At 36.5% G+C, this 21,935-nt stretch overlaps 1 protein-coding gene across 1 annotated transcript; it reads right to left on the bottom strand.

Annotated features, from left to right (window-relative positions):
• Positions 1-8,782: 8,782 nt before the first annotated feature.
• On the bottom strand, positions 8,783-21,576 carry LOC136225779 (pre-mRNA-splicing factor ATP-dependent RNA helicase DEAH7-like). Its single transcript, XM_066013892.1, has 17 exons — positions 21,187-21,576; positions 18,086-18,181; positions 17,574-17,780; positions 17,240-17,316; positions 15,604-15,850; positions 14,972-15,142; positions 14,746-14,876; positions 14,447-14,538; positions 14,143-14,251; positions 12,850-13,027; positions 12,492-12,721; positions 12,212-12,388; positions 11,680-11,751; positions 11,387-11,563; positions 10,901-10,962; positions 10,650-10,802; positions 8,783-10,559 (listed from the first exon to the last, which is right to left on the bottom strand). Exons 2-17 carry the CDS (start codon positions 18,171-18,173, stop codon positions 8,960-8,962), a joined length of 3,771 nt encoding a protein of 1,256 aa, XP_065869964.1. The 5' UTR covers positions 18,174-18,181; positions 21,187-21,576; the 3' UTR covers positions 8,783-8,959.
• Between the last annotated feature and the right edge of the window lie 359 nt (positions 21,577-21,935).

Raw genomic sequence — 21,935 nt, 5'->3', positions numbered from 1 at the left:
GTTGTTAAAAAGGATGGAGGGCGTTCAGCGTAGGTTGGATGTGAGGTTTGATGACAGTTTATATGGCCTCCTTAGAACCCTTCAGAAGGAGCTGGAAGCTGTGCTTAGGCAGGAGGAGCTTCTCTGGTTCCAGAAGTCTAGGAAATCCTGGATTAGGGATGAGGATCGTCATACTAGGTACTTCCATCTGTCTACTATGATCAGGCGGCAGAGGAATAGAATTGAGGCTATCAAAGATTCTGATGGGGAGTGGGTGTATGAAGATGAGGTGATTCGGAATTTGGCTCTGGAGTTCTATAAGGAGCTTTTCAAAGAGGATCCTGTTCAGCTGGAGAGGGCTCACTCTATTGCTACCTTTCCTTTGATCAGTGAGGATATCAGTCAGAGTGCCTTTCTTCCTATTTCCCGAAAAGAGATTGACCATGCCATCTTCAGCATTGGGGCGTCTAAAGCGCCTGGTATTGATGGTCTTCCAGCTGGCTTCTACCACAAGCACTGGGGTGTTGTGAAGGAGGGTATCTATGAGTTTATCATAGGTGTGTTCAATGGGTCTAAGGATATTGAGCTGGTTAATAGAACTCTCCTGGTCCTTATTCCTAAAATTGATAAGCCTTCTTCCTTTTTGCATATGAGACCCATCAGTCTTTGTAATGTTCTTTACAAGACGATTACAAAAATTGTGGCTAATAGAATCCGTGGCATTCTTTAGGAGATCATTTGTCAGAATCAGGGTAGTTTTGTACCCGGTAGACAAATGATGGATAATGTGGTGATTGCCCAAGAAATGGTGCACACTATGAAGATTAGGAAAGGGAAGAAAGGCATTGTGGCTCTTAAGCTGGATTTGGAGAAGGCCTATGATCGCATCAACTGGAACTTCCTGATGGAGAGTCTGGAGAGAGCTAGGATCCCAGACAGTTGGAGAAATCTTATTAAGGTTTGTATTACTTCTCCTGTGTTTCAGGTTATGGTGAATGGGGATATGTCGGAGGAGTTCTCTCCGGGTCGGGGCATCCGTCAGGGTGATCCTATGAGTCCCTTGCTTTTCGTTATTGCTATGGAGAGGCTGTCCCACCTTATTCAAGATGCCATTGATATTGGGAGTTTCCACCCGGTGGCCATCAACAGTTTCTATCCCCAGGTGACCCACTTATTCTTTGCGGACGATGTCCTTATCTTTCTTGAAGGTAATGAGGAGCAGTTGAGTGTCATTATGGATATTCTGGATTGTTTTTGTTCGGCCTCTGGTCAGAGACTTAATATCTAGAAATCTAGGATGATGTGCTCAAAGAATATGAATCCGAGAATTTGTAAAAGATTAAGTGATTTGTCTGGTATTCCTCTTACTAATTCTCTTGGGAAGTATCTGGGGATTCCTCTCTATAGTGAGAGAGTGTCTAAAGTTTCTTTTAAAGATACTTTGGACAAAGCCAATACGAGGTGTGCCACGTGGAAAGCCAAGACTCTCTCCCTCGCTGGCCGTCTGACTTTAATTCAATCTGTGAATTCCGCTGCTCCCAACCACATCATGCAGGCTTGTCAGCTTCCGAATCCTGTGCTTAATGATCTTGATAAGATTAACCGAAGGTTCCTGTGGGGGGAAGCTGCGGAGGGAAGAAAGATCCACCTGGTGCCTTGGAGTGAGGTTTGTCAGCCCAAAGATTCAGGGGGTTTGGGCATTAGGAGAGCTAAGGATAATAATAAAGTTTTATTAATGAAACTCCTTTGGCGTATGTGGCAATGCCCCTCCTCTCTCTGGGTTCACCTTCTTTGTGGTAAGTATCAAAAAGATAAGATCTTTGGGGGCCCGAAAGAGAGAGTTATCAATTGTTCCTTCCTCTGGAAAGGGCTTAGCGCCGTTTTTGCTGAGTTTTGCTCGGGGGTTGGTCTGGATGTGGGTAATGGTAAGTCCATAAGCTTCTGGTTTGATACCTGGATTGGGGATAAACCTTTAGTGGATGTGTGCACTCCCCCCCCCCCCCCCCCCCCCCCGCCTAGTGATATCCAAAACTGGAGGTTAGTCGATGTGGTGGACTCTGAAGGGGACTGGGTTTGGCCTAAATTTGATTCTTTCTTTAGCCTTGAGACTCTCCTTAGAATTAGAGGAGTGAAGGTGAGTAATCAAGAGGAAGACATGGATAAGCATTGCTGGGCGCTGACTAACAATGGAGTCTATTCTTGCAAATCTACCTTTGAAGCTTTTTCCCTTAACAGGACTGATAATCCCTCGGATATTTGGAAGACCATTTGGTCCCTTAAAATCCCCTACCATATAAGGAGCTTCCTGTGGCTGGGCGTTAAAGACAGATTACTTACTAACTCAGATAGATACAGAAGGCATTTGGCGACCTCTGGAGCTTGCGGTAGATGTAGAGGCCATGTTGAATCGTTGTGCCACGCTCTTAGGGATTGCCCTAAGAGTGAAGAGGTTTGGAAGAAAATTCTCCCTCATCATACTTTCTCTTCCTTCATGTCACATTCTGTGAACGACTGGTTCTCAGATGGTATTAGGGGAAAGTTATTGTCTTATATGGAGCATGGGGACATTTTCTTTGCCATTATCTGTCATCAAGTGTGGAAATGGAGGAACGAGGAGATTTTTGATAATAAAGCTGTGCTTTTGCCTAACTTAGCTGAGTTCTTCTTGAAGAAACTCTCCTCTATTATTGATAGTTTCAAAGGTGAGTCCCTTGCCAGATCTTCCCCGAGTAGTGATGTCCACCTCGTGAGCTGGAGCAGGCCGAGAGAGGGGGTTGTGAAGCTGAATACTGATGGTTCCTGCCTCAGTAATGGTAAGATTGCTGCCGGAGGTGTTCTTAGGGATGCGGGAGGCGCCTAGCTTTCGGGGTTTACCCAGAATTTGGGTTTGGGTTCTTCCTTCTCTACGGAGCTCTGGGGCATTCTCTCTGGGATCCAGCTGGCGATTAGGCTGGGTGTTAAGAGGCTTTCTGTGGAGTCAGATAACTTGGAGGCCATCTATATGATTTTGGGTAGTCATGCCATGAGTCTTCATAGCCGCAACCTTATTAAAGCTATTAAGAGGCTTAGCCCCTCATTTGATATCTTTGAGTTCAGCCACATTTTCCGGGAGCAGAACCGTGTTGCAGATCACTTGACGGCGGCAGGCCATGAGGGGGTGTTAGGTGTTGCTACCCTTACCGTTCCCCCTATCGCTCTTTCTCCTCTTCTTTTAGAGGATAGGATTGGGGTTAGCTTTCCTAGGCTAATCCCGGTGTAGTTGCTTGTTTTGCTTTGCTTTCCTTTCCTTTTCTACCAAAAAAAAATAAAATAATATATTAAACAATTACTAGCTCATTAATTAAAATAATAAAAGAAAGTAAGAATTACATGAAGATGAAAAAACACAAAGCAATGGAAATCCAAAAGTCACAAATAAACTTCTATATAAAGCATGATAGATAGTATTCCATCATTATATTCATTTTCCATGATATATAGTATTATATTTCTGAAGGTAATTATTCGATTTTTTTTTCATATGTTGTATTAGTTATTTTGTTCTCAATTGTGTTGTTGTTTTAATTTTATTAAACAATAGTTGTTATAGTTTCACCTTTCAGATCCATTTCCGCTGTTACCCAGGTTCTCTACCTCTTGCTACCTTATCCATATTTTCTTTTTTATTTGTCTTTTTTTTTCAAACTGATATCTCCAATTGAAGAAATCTGGTCGAAATAGAAGATGCATTGACAACTAAAATCGGGAAACACAAAAGTGTCAAAAATTACAAGAAATTCTTATATTTCTCAATGTACTTATTCGATTTTTTTTTTTGTATGTTGTTATTTTTGTTCTCAATTTTGTTGTTGTTTTATTTTTATTAAACAATAGTTGTTATAGTTTCATCTTTTTTAGTATATGTTGCTAGGTGTTATCGTTTCGATTGTTAACTCTAACTAAAATTTAGATTTCCGGCTTTATATGAACTCAATTTTTAGCTTTAATTGAAGTAGATTAATTTTTCTAATTCGGAGCCAGTTGAAATACACTCATTTTTTTAGTTTGAGTTTATCTAACTGATATGGATTGTATTTTTTATTTTTATGTATTTTGGTATAAATAGATATAAAGTTTCACACAATAGTTGTTCATTGAAGTTGGAAAGTTGGAGACGTATTGAATAAAATATTAAAAAGGTATTGAAATATTATACTTATAATGAAGTTTATTTGAATTATAAATTATGTTATATTAATACTATTATTATAATAATTATCAAGAAGTTATTTTTTCTCAGTTCTCTAGACAAAGAGATTCTAAGCATCTAATACACTTGATATAAGATGTTTATTCTTGAAGAATTTGGATTATGCTAGATACGAATTCCAAATGAAGGTAAATAAAAATAAATTTTGATACACAAAATCCTAAAAATGTACATTAATTATGGGATATTGAGATAATTGTTTTTGCAACATTGACTTATATAGTTTTTAACTATTATATTGTGGTTTGTATAGGATTGTTAGCATTTCAAGAGTTTTTAATAGATGAAAATGAAACATGATCATGGGACAAGTTGTTGGAAAATATTAATTGAAAAATATTATTATTTTAATCTCTTCGAATTCTTAAATGTTGAGCATAATGATTCTAATTAATAGAATTAATTTCACATATTAAATATAAAACATTTTTTCTGTACTGAATGGTTACAACTGCGATTTAATTCTATTTAACTAAAATTAATTTCTGGACTTAATACTTTATTAAGAAAAATTAAAAAATTTAATTAATGAGCAAAAAATATTTTCACTCTCCTCTTTATATGCTTCTATCTTGACATTCTCTTATTTTCGAAAAAAAAAACGAGAGGAAGATAGTTCTCTCCTAATTACCTTTTTTGCACATTCATTTTTATTTTCTATTCTTTTGTTTGTTTTTCTTGCTTACGTAATTCAAGAATAAATAATTATTAGAAAATATTAGTGAAGTCAAATAAGTGATATCTGCGAGCGTGATTGATATTCAATACAGTGAAAGAATGAAGAACAAATTGATTGAATGTCTTGATGAGATATTACGAGATGAAAATAAGAGAAATCATCACCTTAAGCTTATTCAATTGGATATATTGGGCTATTATAGCAGAATGAATAATTGAATGCGAATACTTGGTGATCATGAAATTCAATCAAGTAAAATGATTATCATCAAGATGAATTTGTGACTAATTCTTATTAATTTTATTTTTTTATATGTAACATATTGAATTGATAAAGTTTCTTCATGTGTAACATTAGAAAAATATTGATTGTAGTAGTTTATACCATAATATATTGATATTGCTTCTATTTTAACATAGATTGTAATTGTTTTGTATCGTAGATATAATATTTAATTTTAATTGTAATTTAATTCAATTTTTGTTTAACATAGATTGTAATTATTTTGTATCATAAATATAATATTTAATTTTAATTATAGTTTAATTCAGCTTTTGGATAAATCAGACGACGCGACTTTCTCTCTCCATGATGATTTCCTTCGTCTTTACGTAAACCTCTGACGCCTTCTAGCGACGAGCTCACACCGCTCTTCCGCGCTGCCGGCCGACGCTCCGCCATGCTTTCTTCCTCGCCCTCCGTGCCGATCGGTTCAGATCCGGTGATAATAGCCCATTTATTCGACCGCAGGGCTTTCTCCAAGTTTACTTCTGCTCCTGCAATCTCGCAACCGGTAATCCCCACTGCTTTTCCGGCTCTGACTCCTTCCTTTGCTTATGCGGTTAAGAAATCGGTAATCCCCACTGCTATTCCGGCTCCATCTCAACCTTTGATCTTTGAAGAGGGTGGGTTCAGAGCTGTCAAATTTCCGCAAGCTATATACGAGGAGCGTGTGAAATTGTTCCAACATTCTATAATTGGGAGAATTTCGCTGAACAAAGGTGAGAGCCCTTGGAAGCACGCTGAATTGAAGCAACGTCTGAATCAGGTATGGAAACGTTCTATGGATTGGCAACTTATATCCCTGGGTAAGGGTTTTTATCAAATTATTATGTCTGATGAACATGCATTGCAAAATATTTGGGGAATGCGTGCCATTTCCCTCAAATCGGGAATCATTCGGTTCACTCTATGGACCCCGGGATTCAATCCTGACACACATAAGTCCACGTCTACACAAGTATGGGTAAGATTATATAATTTGCCCTGGGAATTTTAGGATACTCGAATTATTGCTAGTATTGCTCGGGTGATTGGGGTTCCGATTCGCTTTGATCATAATACTGTTAATGGAGAATTTGGGCATTATGCTAAGGTGCTAGTTGATGTTGACCTTTCCTGTGATATTCAATCAAAGCTTAGAGTTGATACTGACAGTCAGAAGCAATGGGTTTATCTTAAGTATGAGCGATTGTCGGCGCTTTGTGGAACTTGTTCATCAATTGGACATACCTCGGCTCAATGCAGGAGAAATCTCAGGGAACCTAGGCCACAGACTCAGAGATCATTTCATTCAGGAAAGGGGCAGGGGGTGACCCGACCTAATCCTGAGCAGGATAAGGTTCAGACGGCTCCTCAAACATTTGTTCAGGATCGGGTGGAAGTTGAGGACGGCGAAATTGCTGCTACTCTGCAACTCGTGCTGCACCATTCAGCTAACAATAAAAGTTTGGGGCACGAGGAAGAAAAGAAAAGTTTGGGTGAGTGTAATGAGGAAGATGCCAGTTCTGTATCGGGTTCTGATGGATCTCTGATGCCAGTTACACCAATGGTAGATATCAATTGCATCCCTGTGGTGAATACCGAATGGATAACTACTAGGAAGAAAGCTAAGTCCAAGGCAAAACATGTTAGTGCAGACTCCCGTTCTAAGGGGCGGGGCAGTTCTTCACCGCCTAAATGATCATTCTTTACTGGAATTGCAGGGGTATTAATAACCCTAGTACGCAGAGGGCTTTGAAACTCATTTGTTCTGTCAATCATCTGGATCTGGTATGTATATCTGAACATATGGTTGCTTTGGATAGGATTCACTCTTCTCTCTGGAATTCTATTGGCTTGCAATTTGTTGCTGAGAATTCTTGTAATTCTCTTTGGCTTTTTTATGAAATTGGTACTCTTCATCTCTACTCTCTGATTCTTTGTCATGATCAACACATCTCGATCAATTATGGTAATGCCACGATTTACACTCAACTCTTTTTCATCTATGGCAGTAATTTTTTTGGCAGAAGACGTATGCTTTGGAATTCAATCAGTGCTATTGTGGGCAACGAGAAAAAGTTGGTTATCAGTGATTTCAATGCGGTCATCGATGCTCACGAAAAGACGGGTCGTAGCCCTTCTGCCATTAGTTGTAGGGAGTTTCGCGGCTTTATTAATAGTAACGGCCTCTCGGAAATTGATAGTTCTTGTATGCAATTTACATGGTCTAATGGTCATATTGGCTCTGATCATGCTGAATGTAAAGTTGACAGGGCTCTTGTATCTGATGATTTTGTTGATTCCTGAGATTCAATCAGCTGTTCTGTTCTCCCTCGTCATCAATCTGATCATAGTCCGTTACTTTTGGTATGAAAAAATGGTTTGGCTCGGCAGGTCCGGTTTCGTTTTCTCTCTATGTGGACTACTCATGATTCCCTAAGGGGTTTGGTTGCCGAACACTGGAGTAACAGCCATGTTTCTCTTCCTTCGACGCAGCTACTTTGTCATAAACTTAAAACATTGAAGCCTAAATTGCGTATATGGAACAAAGATGTGTTTGGAAGGGTGGAAGTAAATATTGTTGCTGCTCAATCAAGGCTTACTAAAATCCAAATAGACATCTCAATACAGGGTTTGAATGAGAATTAGCGAACGCTTGAGATAGAAGCTCAGCGCGATCTCGATCTTCAACTTCACCGGCAAGAACTGCTTCTCCATGATAAAAGCAGAGAAAAATGGCTTGAGGCGGGGGATCAGAATTCAAACTTTTTTCATCGTTCGGCTAAAGGTAGAAAAATTCAATCATCAATGGATTCTCTTCTCATTAACAGGGCTTTGGTTGAGGATGAGAATATCATTTCTCAACATGTTGTGGAATATTTCTCCACTCTTTTTACTAGCAGCAGGCTCTCTATCAATGAGGATTCTATTTCTGTGGTTATTCCGAACTTGGTTACTCTTTCCATTCCTTTTTATAAGTTATTCTAGTAAGTTATTTTTTTTTTCTAAATATAAGTCATTCTAGTTTTTTAAGAACTTTTTAATTTAGTTTTTTTATCCAAGAATTAAATTTTTATCTTGGTTTATGTGCTTTTCAACATTTGAGGATCCAATCATTACATGAGAGTTTGTGAAATAATCTAAAATGATTTATATAATAGAGTGGAGAAAATAATAGTATTTAAAGTATTATGATAAATGGATTCACAAATTTACAAACCGTTACCACTGGATGGTTATGACTATAGATGCTTAAGTAGCAAATTTAATCATAACCACCAGACCATTGTTAATGTTCTTAGAGAGGTTTTTTTTTTTTTTTTATGAAGTGTTTTGGATAAAGTGTATTTATAAATTATAATATTGTATTTGGATGAAGTGGGATGCTTAGAGCATCTCCATCCTCTCTATCAATAGAGATCATCTCTCCACCACTTAATGTCTGAGTCTCTCTCCTCATACTATTGGTAAATATAACATAAATTAATAATTTTAATATTAAAATAATAAATAATTAGTGAATATAAAAAGTATGGTTAGAGATATAGTAACCAATAATGAAGTGAATATGGTAAAATAAAAGGCAAATCATTGCATTTTAGCCATATAAGTGAGTAACAAGTATAAAAAGTATCAATTAATAGAGAAATCAGGACTTGGATACAACGTATCAACAATTGGATTTACACTAAATTACTTTCTATCGTTAACAATTAACTGTGCTATTAATTAATATATTATATTTTCCAGATGTGTAAAATTCTTAGTACAATACAAGATAGAAAAATTTACAAACCAAATCTCTTTGGTCTCAAGTATGTGGAAGAGCCTTGCCCGAGCCCTGGCGTCGAGACTTGCTGCTGCTGCTTTTCCCTCTTTCGTCTCTCCATAACTTTGTTTTCCTTCTCTGCCTCTGCTTGCTCCTTTCTCAAGTTTTCCATTTCCTCCTCCATTGCTGTTTTTTCTTCTTTTTGTTTTTTCTTGTGCTCCAACATCGATGTATCGGAATCCTTGACAGAAAAAAACATAGGTCCCAACTCGGCCAACCACTGCGGCTCAACAGCAGTGGCACACTGCATATACTCCTTGGTCGTCAAAATCAACTCATGATACACCACATATTCCGGAGTGTAACCTAAACCATACAGAGAACTGCTCGGGTGCAGATGGCATGGCATTCCGTTCCTGCAGTTAACATACTCCCCAACCCCCTTCAATCTTGCAGAATTGTGAAAATATGCAGAACAGATTGCTTTCCGTATAATATCCCAATCATGCCCGCAGGAAGTTAAGGGGATTTTCAAAGTTTTAAGAATGTCCAACAGCTGGGATCTCACTTCTCTAGCCTTCCGTAATCCTTTAACATGCAAGAAATGATCATTACACCAATCTCCACGATATTGGTGCTCTTTCCATTGCAAATACACATTAAGCAGGGTTAAGTGGTCTGATTCAGGAACGAAGAATTTTTCCCTGGCAGCATCACTCTCCTCTACCCGGTCTTTAGGCCTGAAAAATACGGATGGCACTGAAAGCATAGATACAATAGTCAAAACCTCATTTATACAACCTAGTTGTTCACCCATCAAGAGCATCTTGGCCAGTGGGGGATCTAACGGGAACTCTACCATTTTCCAGCCGAGACTAGTCAGTCCTCCTACATTGTTAAGTGCGCCCAAGACCCACAACTGATACATTGAGTTAAGAATGTTGTCCTGTGGAGGTGGATCCATGAAATCAAAATCTAGCAGGTTCTCGATTTTAAGAGACTTGAGCAACAAGACAACATTGCCAAGGTTGGTCCTCTGGATCTCTGGCACAGGACTAGACAGCATTTCATTTAGATATGCACTTTCCGTATAGAGTCTATAACATGTGCCAGGCCCAGTTCTACCAGCACGTCCAGCACGCTGATCAGCAGCAGCACGGCTCACAGGAAAAACTTGGAGGGCATCCATACCCATCCTAGGATTATAAACTTTCATTTTACCATACCCCGTGTCAATAACATAATAAATTCCATCAACAGTCAAAGATGTTTCGGCAATGTTGGTGGCAACAATGCATTTGCGAGCCCCATCTTCGGCTTTTTGGAATATCTTTGCTTGCAAGTCAGCTGGGAGTTGGGAATATATGGGTAGTATCAAGAGTTTAGGGACAGCTTTCTGGGTAGAGGAGATGAGCTGTTCCATCCGTTCCGCAAGGGCATAACAAGCTGCTTCAATCTCATCTTGGCCAGTCATGAATATAAGAATGTCACCTGGAGGACTGGTAATGTGGATGGTCATTGCTTGCTTCACAGCACCTTCAACGTAATCTTCACAAGGAGTTTTACTCCACAAGATATTAACAGGGAAAGTTCTTCCTGGGATGTGAAAAATTGGAACACTGCAACATGGAAAATTAATATGCTTACGTTAAAAAAAGATTATTCAGTAATTTCTCAAGCATAGCAGTCAAAGAAAAAAAATAAGCAACCTTCCAAAGAAAGTTGAAAATTTCTCGGCATTCAGAGTTGCAGATGTCACAATGAGCTTAAAGTCACGTCGTTGTGCAACAACCTTTTTCAGTATCCCAAATAACACGTCTGTACTTAGTGATCTCTCATGCGCTTCATCCATTACTATGACCCTGCAACAATCATAACAATAAAACTTAATAACTATTCTAGTTTCTGGCAAGAGAATCAATTCGTATTCAAAGAAAGATTCAAAAGTTAGTTCACCTACCGATACTTGTCAAGGTCAGAATCTTTGAGAGTTTCACGCAAAAGCACTCCATCAGTCATATACTGTAAAAGTATAAAATAATTTAGTAAGCAATCATCTAATAAGAAGTTATAGCTAGCTAGACCTGTCAATAATGCAACAAAAAGAATATTCAAATATTAAAATATTTACATAGTTGATAAAATAAAAAAGGAAAGACAATATCTCATGCCGTTCTTCAACTAGCTAGTTCTCTTGATTCAGATTATTTTTTAAGTATTCTTATGCATTAGGCATCAAAGTAATTACTTCATTTCTATTACATTTCTGATATATCATAACCTTTCATGTTCATCATGTTGCCATGGTCTTCTTTGATACAATTACGATCTAAATATATGCACACCGAAAATGCACATAGCAAATCAACAATGAACAAGGCCTTACCTGAAAATGTTAAAACTAAAAAAACTAAAAAACTAACAAAATTATTCATAAATCACACACCTTAATTATGGTGTTTGGCCCCGTCACATCCTCAAAACGAATGGCATAACCAACCTTGTCTCCCAATTCAGTTTCCATCTCTTCGCTAACTCTTTTTGCAACACTCATAGCTGCCACACGCCTTGGTTGGGTGCAACCCACTATGCCATTTTTTGTGTAGCCATCTTCATGGAGATACTGTCATAAAAAATAAAAATGTAAGATTCAACCATTTCCACAATGTTGATGACTCTACTCTTACAAACAACTAAAAGCTTTGTGATGAGCGAGAAAGAGGGAGAATATGAGGAAACCTGTGTCAGTTGAGTTGTCTTCCCTGAACCTGTTTCTCCAACAACAACGATGACCTGATTTTCACGAACCACCTATCCAGTACACATTCATAAGCAAAATTGAACAAAAGAGAACATTCAAAATGTTTCAAATGTGCTTCAAAAGAGGATAGCCAATCAGAAACTTAAAAAAAAAAAAAAAAAAACACCTATACAACAAAGGACACATAGTGGCCAATACTAACTTTGCACCTCTGAAAATGTGCAGAGTAGAATATTAAATGAAAACAAAAGCTTACTAACCACAGCTATACTATGATCATCTGTGACGTAACTCAATTGCTCATCTCCACCCAAATGTTCCAAAAAGATATAATTTGAAATAGATAGATTTAATGCTCAATTTGAAGGAGCATAACAAAGTTCATATGGATTTTTTCTTTTCTAAACTAGAGTTGATCCACATGATGTAAAATCTTTGAAAATAACAATTGATTATACATTAAGTAGGTTATCTGCAACAAAAGCATATAATAATTGGAAGATGTCAAACCTGCAACAGATCATCTCGTACGGAAAATATAGGAAGATACTGTCGTTGCTGAGCAAGGGTTTTTGACTTCGCAAAGTCACTCACAGCTTCTTCCTTCTTCAAGTGTTGTGAAAATTTCGCATCTTCCTTGAAATCAACTTCACCTTCTTCACCCACTACAGCAGTATCAGCATCAACCTAGGATTATAAACAGAAATGTTTTAGGCAGATGAAACCATATTTCAGAAAATTCCATGAAAATGGAAGTATATTTTTGTTCAATATCAAAAGTATCATATACCTGTTCAGCTGTCTTTTCAACTCCAAGAATATCACCAAGTTTTGAACCAGCAAGCTCCCAAAAACGCTGACGTGACTTATTCATGCTTTGCTTCTCATGAATTTCTCTAACCAATGTAGATCCTTTGCGAGAAATAATGGCCATATCTGAAGTGGGGTCTTTTATGGGCATGATAGGCTCTGCTTGTTTGGTGAATACAACTCTTCCATCAAGGAAAGGAGGTTTTGTATCTATCACGACAATAAATGACAAAAAGCTTAGTTAACGAGAAAAGCATACACGTGTGCTGCCATTACACTTCATCAAATTAACTACCAACATGTAGAATTAACTACCAACATGTAGAAGGTTCTTTTACCATGTACAAGAAGAATAACCTTGCGTTCTTCCTCATCATCAAACTCAGTCTGCACTTCAGTACCCCTAACAGCTCCTGATCTCAGCAATTGTCGATCCTCCCATTGGGCATTATCCGCAGTAAGCTGAGATAGTCTCTTGCTTTGAGCAAGTGACATTTTGGATCCATCTCTTCGAACCTGTAGAAAAATGTCATCATTTTCCAAAAAGAAACTCAACATGTCAGAGTGAAATAGCAATTTTATACACAATCCATAAACTGAAAAAGGCCTAACGTGTTTGAGCCTGTAAGTCTACAGAGCCAGAGAAGGAATTTTATATTTCAAGAGATTGACTTCATCAACTTGTCTTATACCTCCACTTCCAAAAATATATTCTAACATGGCTACCAGTTTATGAGAAGCATTCAAGTACTCTGTAAACTACAAGGACAATTCTAATCACAGTTATTGGTTTTAGCATAGTTATCAAAGGCGTGCAAAAGGCATGCTCTGCTCAAGAGGCGAAAGCCTGAGTGCAACTTTCTGAGCCTAGCGCCTTGCCAGAGACGTGCCTAGGTGCAAATTTAGAAGCTACATTGCTTTTTAGGATTCCAAGTTAGAAATATGATGTTTTAATCTCAGCCCCTTCCAACCTATATGATCCACGGCTAAAATTATATCACAATGAAAACAAATAAATAAATAAGAAAAGAAGAATTGGACAGCAGAAATATCACAAGGAATAACACCCATTTTGAAGAGTTCAGAAATGTCACAAGTAGAGACTTTAGTCTTAAGATTTGATTGGACTTTAGTCTTTAAATTTAGAATCTTATTATGAGTTATGATTATGGAAAAGTTAATAGTTAATTTGGAATCTATTTTGTGCATTTTATGATTAAAATGATGGATATTTTGATATGATTTGGTATTTGCTTATTTGTTGCATTTTTGAAATGTTAATTGTTGTTATTTACAATTTTATCTATTATTTTTCTTTAGTGTGCCTTGCGCCTTTAATAACTATTGGTTTTAGTAGCTTAAATTAGGGTAGATGTCAAAGAAAGCACATGTATGTGTTTACTTTTTATGCATTATATATATGATCCTTTGACAAAGAAAACATAATTTCCTGAATACAAATAAGCACTTTGAATCATCATGATGAATTTGAAGCCTACAAAGAGTGCAGACTTAAAAACACAATCAACAATTAAAATTGTGCAACCATAAATCATGATGCACAAAAAATAATAAAATAACATCAACAACAGAGTGAGTGATTTATTTTTTCAAGCCACTAAATAATTTACCAGTCTTTTGGCCAATTCTGCCTCTTTTTTCTGAAGTGAATCCTCATCCCGAAAGAAAAAGAATGAACTATCAGTGTCAAACATTGTACTACCTTCTTCTCGGTCATACCTACACAACAAAATGTCATAAGCAAAAGTATTGCATAAGTAGAAAATAAAATGGCACCCCAGAGATTTGAGCGTTCTAAGATTTATCAAGAAACAATCAAGATGTAATATCTGCAAAAGCTCATTTGCAATCAATCAGCAAAGAAAAGTTTGAAGGCTACCATATACAATCTCTATAACTTAAAGAATAATTTACCATGCCCGGTCAGAATTGTACTCCATCTCTAAACGCATGTTTTCAGTAATCTCATTATCCTCAGATGCAAATTTTTGATCTTCTCCTTTCTCCTGCACATATAAATTGTGAAGGAGCTTGAATTAGAATGGAAGAGCACTTCTTCAACAACGTGCAAACTCACCATTTAAACATCCAGAAGAATCTAATTTCGATAACTTCTTGTTAGGAAAAAAAAATAACACAGAAAATAAAAAAGAGAAATTAAAGGAAAAAAGAAAAAAGAAAAAGAAATCATACCACTAAATGACAACACTGACCTCTAATGGTTGCGCACTTGCAGAGGAGAAAGTAAGTTGATGAGACTTTCTACCATGTCTAGAACCAGATCCAGACGCCCGTATTGGAGTTGGAGAGGGAGCAATATGATCCCAGGGAGACTGAGAAGAACCTGTGCATTTCCAAAAATAAGTTGTAAGCCAACAAAAAAGAAAAGGAAAAACCACATACAGTCTGAAGACAAATCACAAATGCTCTTGTACATACCAGCAGAGGAATGTGTATGGCCACCCAGCCATGGGGACACCAACCGTGCATCAGGCGACGCCCCGACAAGCAAAGGGGTAGAAGGTTGAGTCTGTTGGCCAGGATAGGAGTGACCATCCCGACGGGGTGTTCCTTCCCATTCCCATCTCCCATCATCCCAATCAGATCTACCTACAAGATTCATATTTAAATTTCCATCTCAGAATAAACATAATCTCAATGACAATAAAATTCAATTCTAAACATAGACTTGTGACTCTCTCTTCAACTCTCTAGTCTGTTGGGAGGGGGGTGTACCCCACAAACAACAAAGTAGAAAATAACCGCAGGTGTCTGTCACAAATCGTAATTAATTTAGTTAAAAAAAATAGTAGCAATATGTTGCTGTAAAAAAAAGGTGTTTTCATATGAAAAATTGATAGTCATAGAAATGAAAAGAGAGAGAGAGAGAGAGAGAGAGAGAGAGATGCTAAAGAAATTCAAGTAATGGAAATTCCACAAACAAACTTGCGCAGTTTGTATCATGCCTCTCCTTATCCTTTTTTTCACAATGTACATTTTTCCTTTATCCTTTCCATAGTGCAAACAAAGTGAATAAAAAATACAAGAGAACAAGGTGAGACGAGAGATACCTGGCATCTTCCCTGAACCTTCATATCTACCTCTTTTTCTACCATAATCTCTACTATGTTCTTGTTCATATGAACTGCGTGATTCCCTTCTTTGTCTCCAATCTCTGGGGCTATCAGTGTGCCTGTTAGTCACCCTCATACTAGTGCTCCTATGATCGTCCTTATAATCTCTTCTCACACTGTTGCGATCATCCCTACCCCTTTTTGGACTCCTAGATCGGGTACTATGAGTAGTGGTAGCAGCATCCTTCAATAGGAACAACATTCTTACATGATTTACACTCATATCAAAGAACAACATAAAAAACTACCAAACTTTTGCTATATATAATCAGAATGGCCAAAACATAATCCTCCTCGAGACCTTGACCTTGACTTTACCTAGACCATATTTTAGGAGACAGTAATCAAGAAAAACCAAATATACAAGTAGCAAAATAGATTTCGTTACCCTTCGACCTCTAATAAAAGGACCTCTGGAATAGCAATCAAACAAGATGTTTGCTGAAAAACCTAGCATGTACTTAAACCATGTAACAAATGCTAATAGGAAAGACAAAGGGTAGCTACAATTTTGCAAAGCAAGAAAGGAACCATATATTAGGGTGAGCAATAAAAGAAACTCCAAGATCTAACATCAGAAGTTCCACTTTTTGTACCACACAGTTGCTTTTGACACCAAGCCTACAAATATAAGACTAGGCAAGGCAACTCTTCCTTCACTATAAGTGCATTCAAGCAACAGCATGAAAATGCTTACCCTAACCTCTCTTTTTTTGTACTCCTTTGCCAAGGGCAGCATGAAATAAGAAACAGCAACATTTCTATCATTTCAGAAAACGAGTTCTTGGTTACCTTAAAAAATGAAATTGAACAGCTTTGTTCTAGCCCCTATTGTAGTTTTATTACCAGGGGGGCAAGAGAAAACTGAAACTATATTTGTAATGCATCTTTGTAATACAGAAACATACAATTTTTATTCATAGAACATCGAAAGTAGGTTTCTACTTTTAGCCATATTCAGCTTCTCATAGAGCAATTTGAGAAGCACAAGGACCCTGATTCTGCCAATAGCATGTTAAATACTTACCAGAGAAGCAAAATCATTCAGCATGAAAAAACAAAACAAAGAGGCTGTTAGAAACTCAACAAAATTTTTGTAAAGATCATCAAATTTGAGGACAACTCAAGATCCTTGAGCTTTTGAGATTTTTCCCATTAGTTTTTGCTTTTACTTAAAGCGCATGAAAAATTTATTGTGTTAAAAAAAATCAAGTTTTCAGTGGCATATACGTGCTAAAGTCACTCGATCGTCCATTCTAGATTAGATGCTGAAGTAAACTCTTCAATCTCCTACACTGCATCACCTATAACTTGAATAATTGTTGGGTACTGCCAATTTTTAAGCTCTAAACAAAAAGCATCTTATGTTTTGCTCGTGAACCATATTAAGCTAGCTTATGTTGTGTTTATCCTTAATTCTTACTGCAGTTGCTAGTGGCTCTTGGCAAAATATCATCAATGGACCATTTTGCATATAAAAAGAAGGATAAAGGATCTGCAGTTAGACAACCAACAATAATGCCTAAATGCTGAAGCAATTGCAAAGCAAAGTAGTGATAGAGGAAAAACTTACATCTTCTGATCTATCTTCTCTCAAGCGATGGCCCCCATGTGCATCACTAGCTGAACCTTGTAATGTCACAACACTTTCTGCAATTTATAAATGAAAGATGTATTTTAAGAAATATGAGATAACCTGTGTATTGAGTTAATATAAATTTGGAGCATGTCACTAAAACCGTCCTTGATCATGGTAAGTTGAGCAAGTTTTGAAGCCCATCAAAATTTACTAAATGTCTCTTCATGGAACTATTTAACATAGCCTAAAATGCCTATTCAGAATTATTACAAGATATATAGCAAACTTATCCTTTTGACAATGTTTATATTTTAAACACTTAGTATACCTTCATAAGTTCTCTCTCGTATAGACGTATCACGATATCGTCTATTCACGTGATTTTGTACAGCATGGCTCCCTACTTCATCTATTCCAGAAGATTCCATTTCTCCCTCGTCCATAGATGCTGCAACAGAGGTAACTCTTTCTCTGGGTACCTTGAACGCATTTGCATCAGATTCTTCCCGTTTTGCAATTGCAAGAACATCAAGACCTATAGAACTTTTACCATTAATTAAAGAGGCACATACTAAATCTGTAAATTATGCATAGCATTCAGTGAAGGGTAAAAAATGAAGAAAAGTCATTTCATTACTTCTTCAAGAATAGGATCAATTTAAATGTGGAAATAAACTCAAGTCTCCGTTTTAATAATCAAAATGTATAGAAACTTCCTAGCAGCAACAAACGAGGAAGATGGAGTTTCAAAAATTTCCTTGGTTTTCCTTCCAACACAAACCATAATAAACAAAAAAAAAAATCGAAGTAAAAATAATAAATAAATGCACAATTACATACCCAAAAGCGATTTCCTTGGAGGAGCCCTGAATTCGACTCTCTCCTTTCCAGGAAAGGATAGTCCTCCATTGGTGTCTTCAGAATCCATCGTTTCAACTGTTTATCCAATGTATAACAAATATGATAAGCAATTAAGTGATTTGACAGAAGCCAAAGAAACACAGTATCAAGCAGAACGGAAGAATTCTGTCCTATAGAAGGATTTGGAGATTCTCCAGACACAAAGATTCACAAACTCTAACAATTGGGACAGTGCAGCCATTCCATACAGTCTCTAAATTCACGGCAACTTGAACATGATACTATGTATCATAATACTATTTACCCTATTGGAGGTGAACAGGAAGTTTACTTCTTTCTATCGCACAAAACAAATGCTTCTTCTATCCTACATATCAATTTTAACCTAATATTCGACTTACCCTGGCAAATTACCTTTTCGCCCCAATCTTTTTCTTACCCACAAATTTACATTTTCGCCCCATATAATCAGGCGACCGCCTCTCGCCTGAGGACGAAAGGCGAGCCTTTCGAAAATCGCCCGCTGCGATCGCCTGGGTCGCTGCCTAAGCCGATTGCCTTTCGCAACTATGCATGATAGAACCATGCTTAAATTAAAAAAGTGTTAAAAAACTAATACATACGTAATACCAAAACAAAATTTGGCAATTGGCACAAAAATGACGGAAATCGTAACAAAATCATTATCACAATGAAACTACCCAAAAGGGGGTTAGGATCTGTTTTTCAATTAAAAAAAAAACAAATTGCAAAATCAAGAAAAATTATCTCGTCTACTGTTTTTAAGGCTAGTAAGCCAATTACTTGTATTTGGTCAAAGAAATTACCTTGAAAATGGTGGAATTGAAAATTGTGTTAAATATTGAACTTATGCACAAAGTGTAAAACTGAAGAAGTTAAACAAAAATTGGGAATGTGAAGTTGAAGGATATGTCATAAAACAAAAACAAAGAAATATGTTCTTTACTGCAAAGTAACCGGAAAATCCACCTAAGTTACATAAAAATCTCTAATTGCAGCAGCCATATTATTCAAAGAACATTTACAAATGAACTTTCAGCAGTTCTATCATTGCAAGCTCAGAAAAGCACAGAATCAAAATAGAAGAAACTCTAGAACAATCAAGAATCGATAAAAGAAAATTTCAATAAGGACAGCCTCCTATAGAACTTTTTTTTGTTGGATTTTCAATAAGAATAGCAGTTCCACCATTTCCAAATCCTCTAAATCTCCCTAGCATATATTCATGACAACAGTTAAGCCACTAAATATGCTTTGCAATTTCAGTCTACATAACTATCATGTACAGGACTAAATAAAAGCTTAATGCAGGATGTAATTACATAATCATACTGTTTACGAGAAACAAACTTTAAAATATCAGTTTAAATTTGGAAAGAAGCAGTTTAAATTTGGATCCTATCTTTGACATAATAAAACTTAGAAGATTAACAAAACTTAGCACACATGCTATCATCCTAAGTGTCAAAAATCAAATAACACAATGCTTTTTGCTTCCTGAGTTCAAAATTCCAACGGACTCTTCAAAACTCCCATGTGATGAAAGAAAGAGAAAAGGCTATATAAGATAAGGATAAATCAAATGTGTCCAAGCATAGTCTAGAGATCCCAATTGGTGTTAAATAATCATCTTTTAATTTTAACAATTAAAGTTAAAGAATTGCTTATAAACAATGAACCCCAATATCCCAATTTAAGCAACTATCTGCCCTTAGGACTTGTAAAAAAATGAATCGCAATTTCCCAATTTCCTAAGTTAAACAGCTCATAAGAAGAAGAAGTTGATAAAGAAGCTTGCACCTTAGGGCTTAGACGTCCGTTTGGTGGAGATTAGAGATTGAAAAGGAATCAAGGAAAGGGGGGAGGGTTAGGATACGTTTACTGATGGTCAGAAAAGGAAAAAAAGGAAGGAGAGGAATAGGAGCAAAATGAAAAAACTTCATTAAAAACTATCAGCGGGGTCACCAAAGTATTTTTTGCTTTTTAACTTTTCCCAAGAAAAAAGGGTCGTTATTGGATTATTATTGATTCAACTTTAGATTTTGTTTTTATAAAAGCTAAAATAAAAGTGAATTCTAGTGTGAAGGCATGAAGTCATTATGTGATGCACAAAAAATAACAATGCAAGGACAGTTGTGAAATTCTGCATTCTACAGCAATCGAAGTATGTTCTGAAGTAAACCAACTCATTAGACTGCTATCGAAAATACCATCAAATTTGAAGCAGTACAGTCTAACTAAAAAAAATTGGCCTAACAGAGCACATCAATTGTTAAGGTGGTGAATGAACCATTGCCATTGATTGAATTATTTGTAGATTTATAGATATACTATATTATTAGTTACATAAAGATATAAATTTTAGCTTCTTCTCCTTTTTGTTCATTATGAATGAATTAAATTCGGTCCTCACAACAAAAGGATCAGAAAAATCAGAACATGTATAGTACCATGTTAGAATGAGATAAAGATTAGAATAATCCGCAGATTCCTCAGCTAGATTTTGACTGAAACTAAACAGTACATTGTAAGATCAAAGAAATTAAAACCTAAGGTAAAAAAGGGAAACTCATAGAGAGGGACGGATCCAGGATTTGTAGATAGTGGGGGCAAACTATATATGCGAGGTAAATATATAATTTCAATTGGAATACTAAATTTATATTAAAAAATTATCAATTGCTATTATATTAATAAAAGCAAGGCTATCAACTCTACTAAAAGAACATTAAAGAATCTAAAACAATGACTCATTCTTACCATGATCATGTTTCAAATTATTATTCTTCTAATTATTTTCAGGGACTGATACTAGCATATTCAAAAAAAATATATATTTCATCGAATTCCATTCCTAATTTCTCTGTCAAAAAATTTAAAGCCACTTAAAAGACAATCAATGCAGGTAGATACTGTTTCTTATGCACTCATTTCTCTCTCTCCCTCTTCAGGGTAGAATTTGAACCTAAAACTTTTATCTAACCTAACCAGAATGCTCAGACCCAATAAAATTGCACATTCCAAAAATAATTGAAAATAAAGAGTCCTAATTAGCATACCTAAGAGAAGAGCAGCAAAAAAAACGCTTCAATTCGAGTCTTCGTTCGAGATAGGAGCAGAACAGAAGTTCTCAGAGATAGCAGAACAGAAGATGTTGAAGGAGGGAGACGGAACAGACGGAGAGGGGACGACCGGACGGGAAAGAAAAGACCAGCAGCAGCAAGATTAGCGGCCTAATTGAATTTGAGGAGAGATCAAGAGAGGGCTTCAGACTTCAGTACATTAGGGATTTAGTTTTTTTAGGTTTGGGGATTTTCAGTTCTTTGCTCGACAGAAGTGCGAATCCATCAAGGGCATTCCCAGTAGCATTAGCTAGTTATATGCAAAGGAAGGAATCGAGTCGGGAAAGAAGACTGGAACCGATCAGTACGAATCCTAAGCCAACTGGGTTATCTCGATTGGTGTGGGCATTAGTTGTGTTGTAAATTCTTTAAAGGGTTAAGGTGTAAAAATACCCCTAACATTTTGGGTTAGGAGCAATTTTATCCCTAACGTCTAAAATGGTGCAATTTTACCCCTAACGTTTGTAGCCAAGAGCAATTTTACCCCTAACGTTGATAAATTGGGTCAATTTCAGAAATAATTCATCAAACTGTCTTCTCGATCATGAATCTTATCATCTACACTTCACATGTGCATCATTTTATCAGTAACAAATCATAAATATATGTTAGGATGTGAAAAAAAATAAAAAAATAAAAAAAATATACTGTCTTTTGTACGAATTAGACAAAAAAATTCAAAAAAT

Source organism: Euphorbia lathyris, chromosome 4, assembly GCF_963576675.1.
Source record: "Euphorbia lathyris chromosome 4, ddEupLath1.1, whole genome shotgun sequence".
Lineage (NCBI taxonomy): Eukaryota > Viridiplantae > Streptophyta > Magnoliopsida > Malpighiales > Euphorbiaceae > Euphorbia > Euphorbia lathyris.
This window is presented reverse-complemented; position numbering and strand designations above follow the sequence as displayed.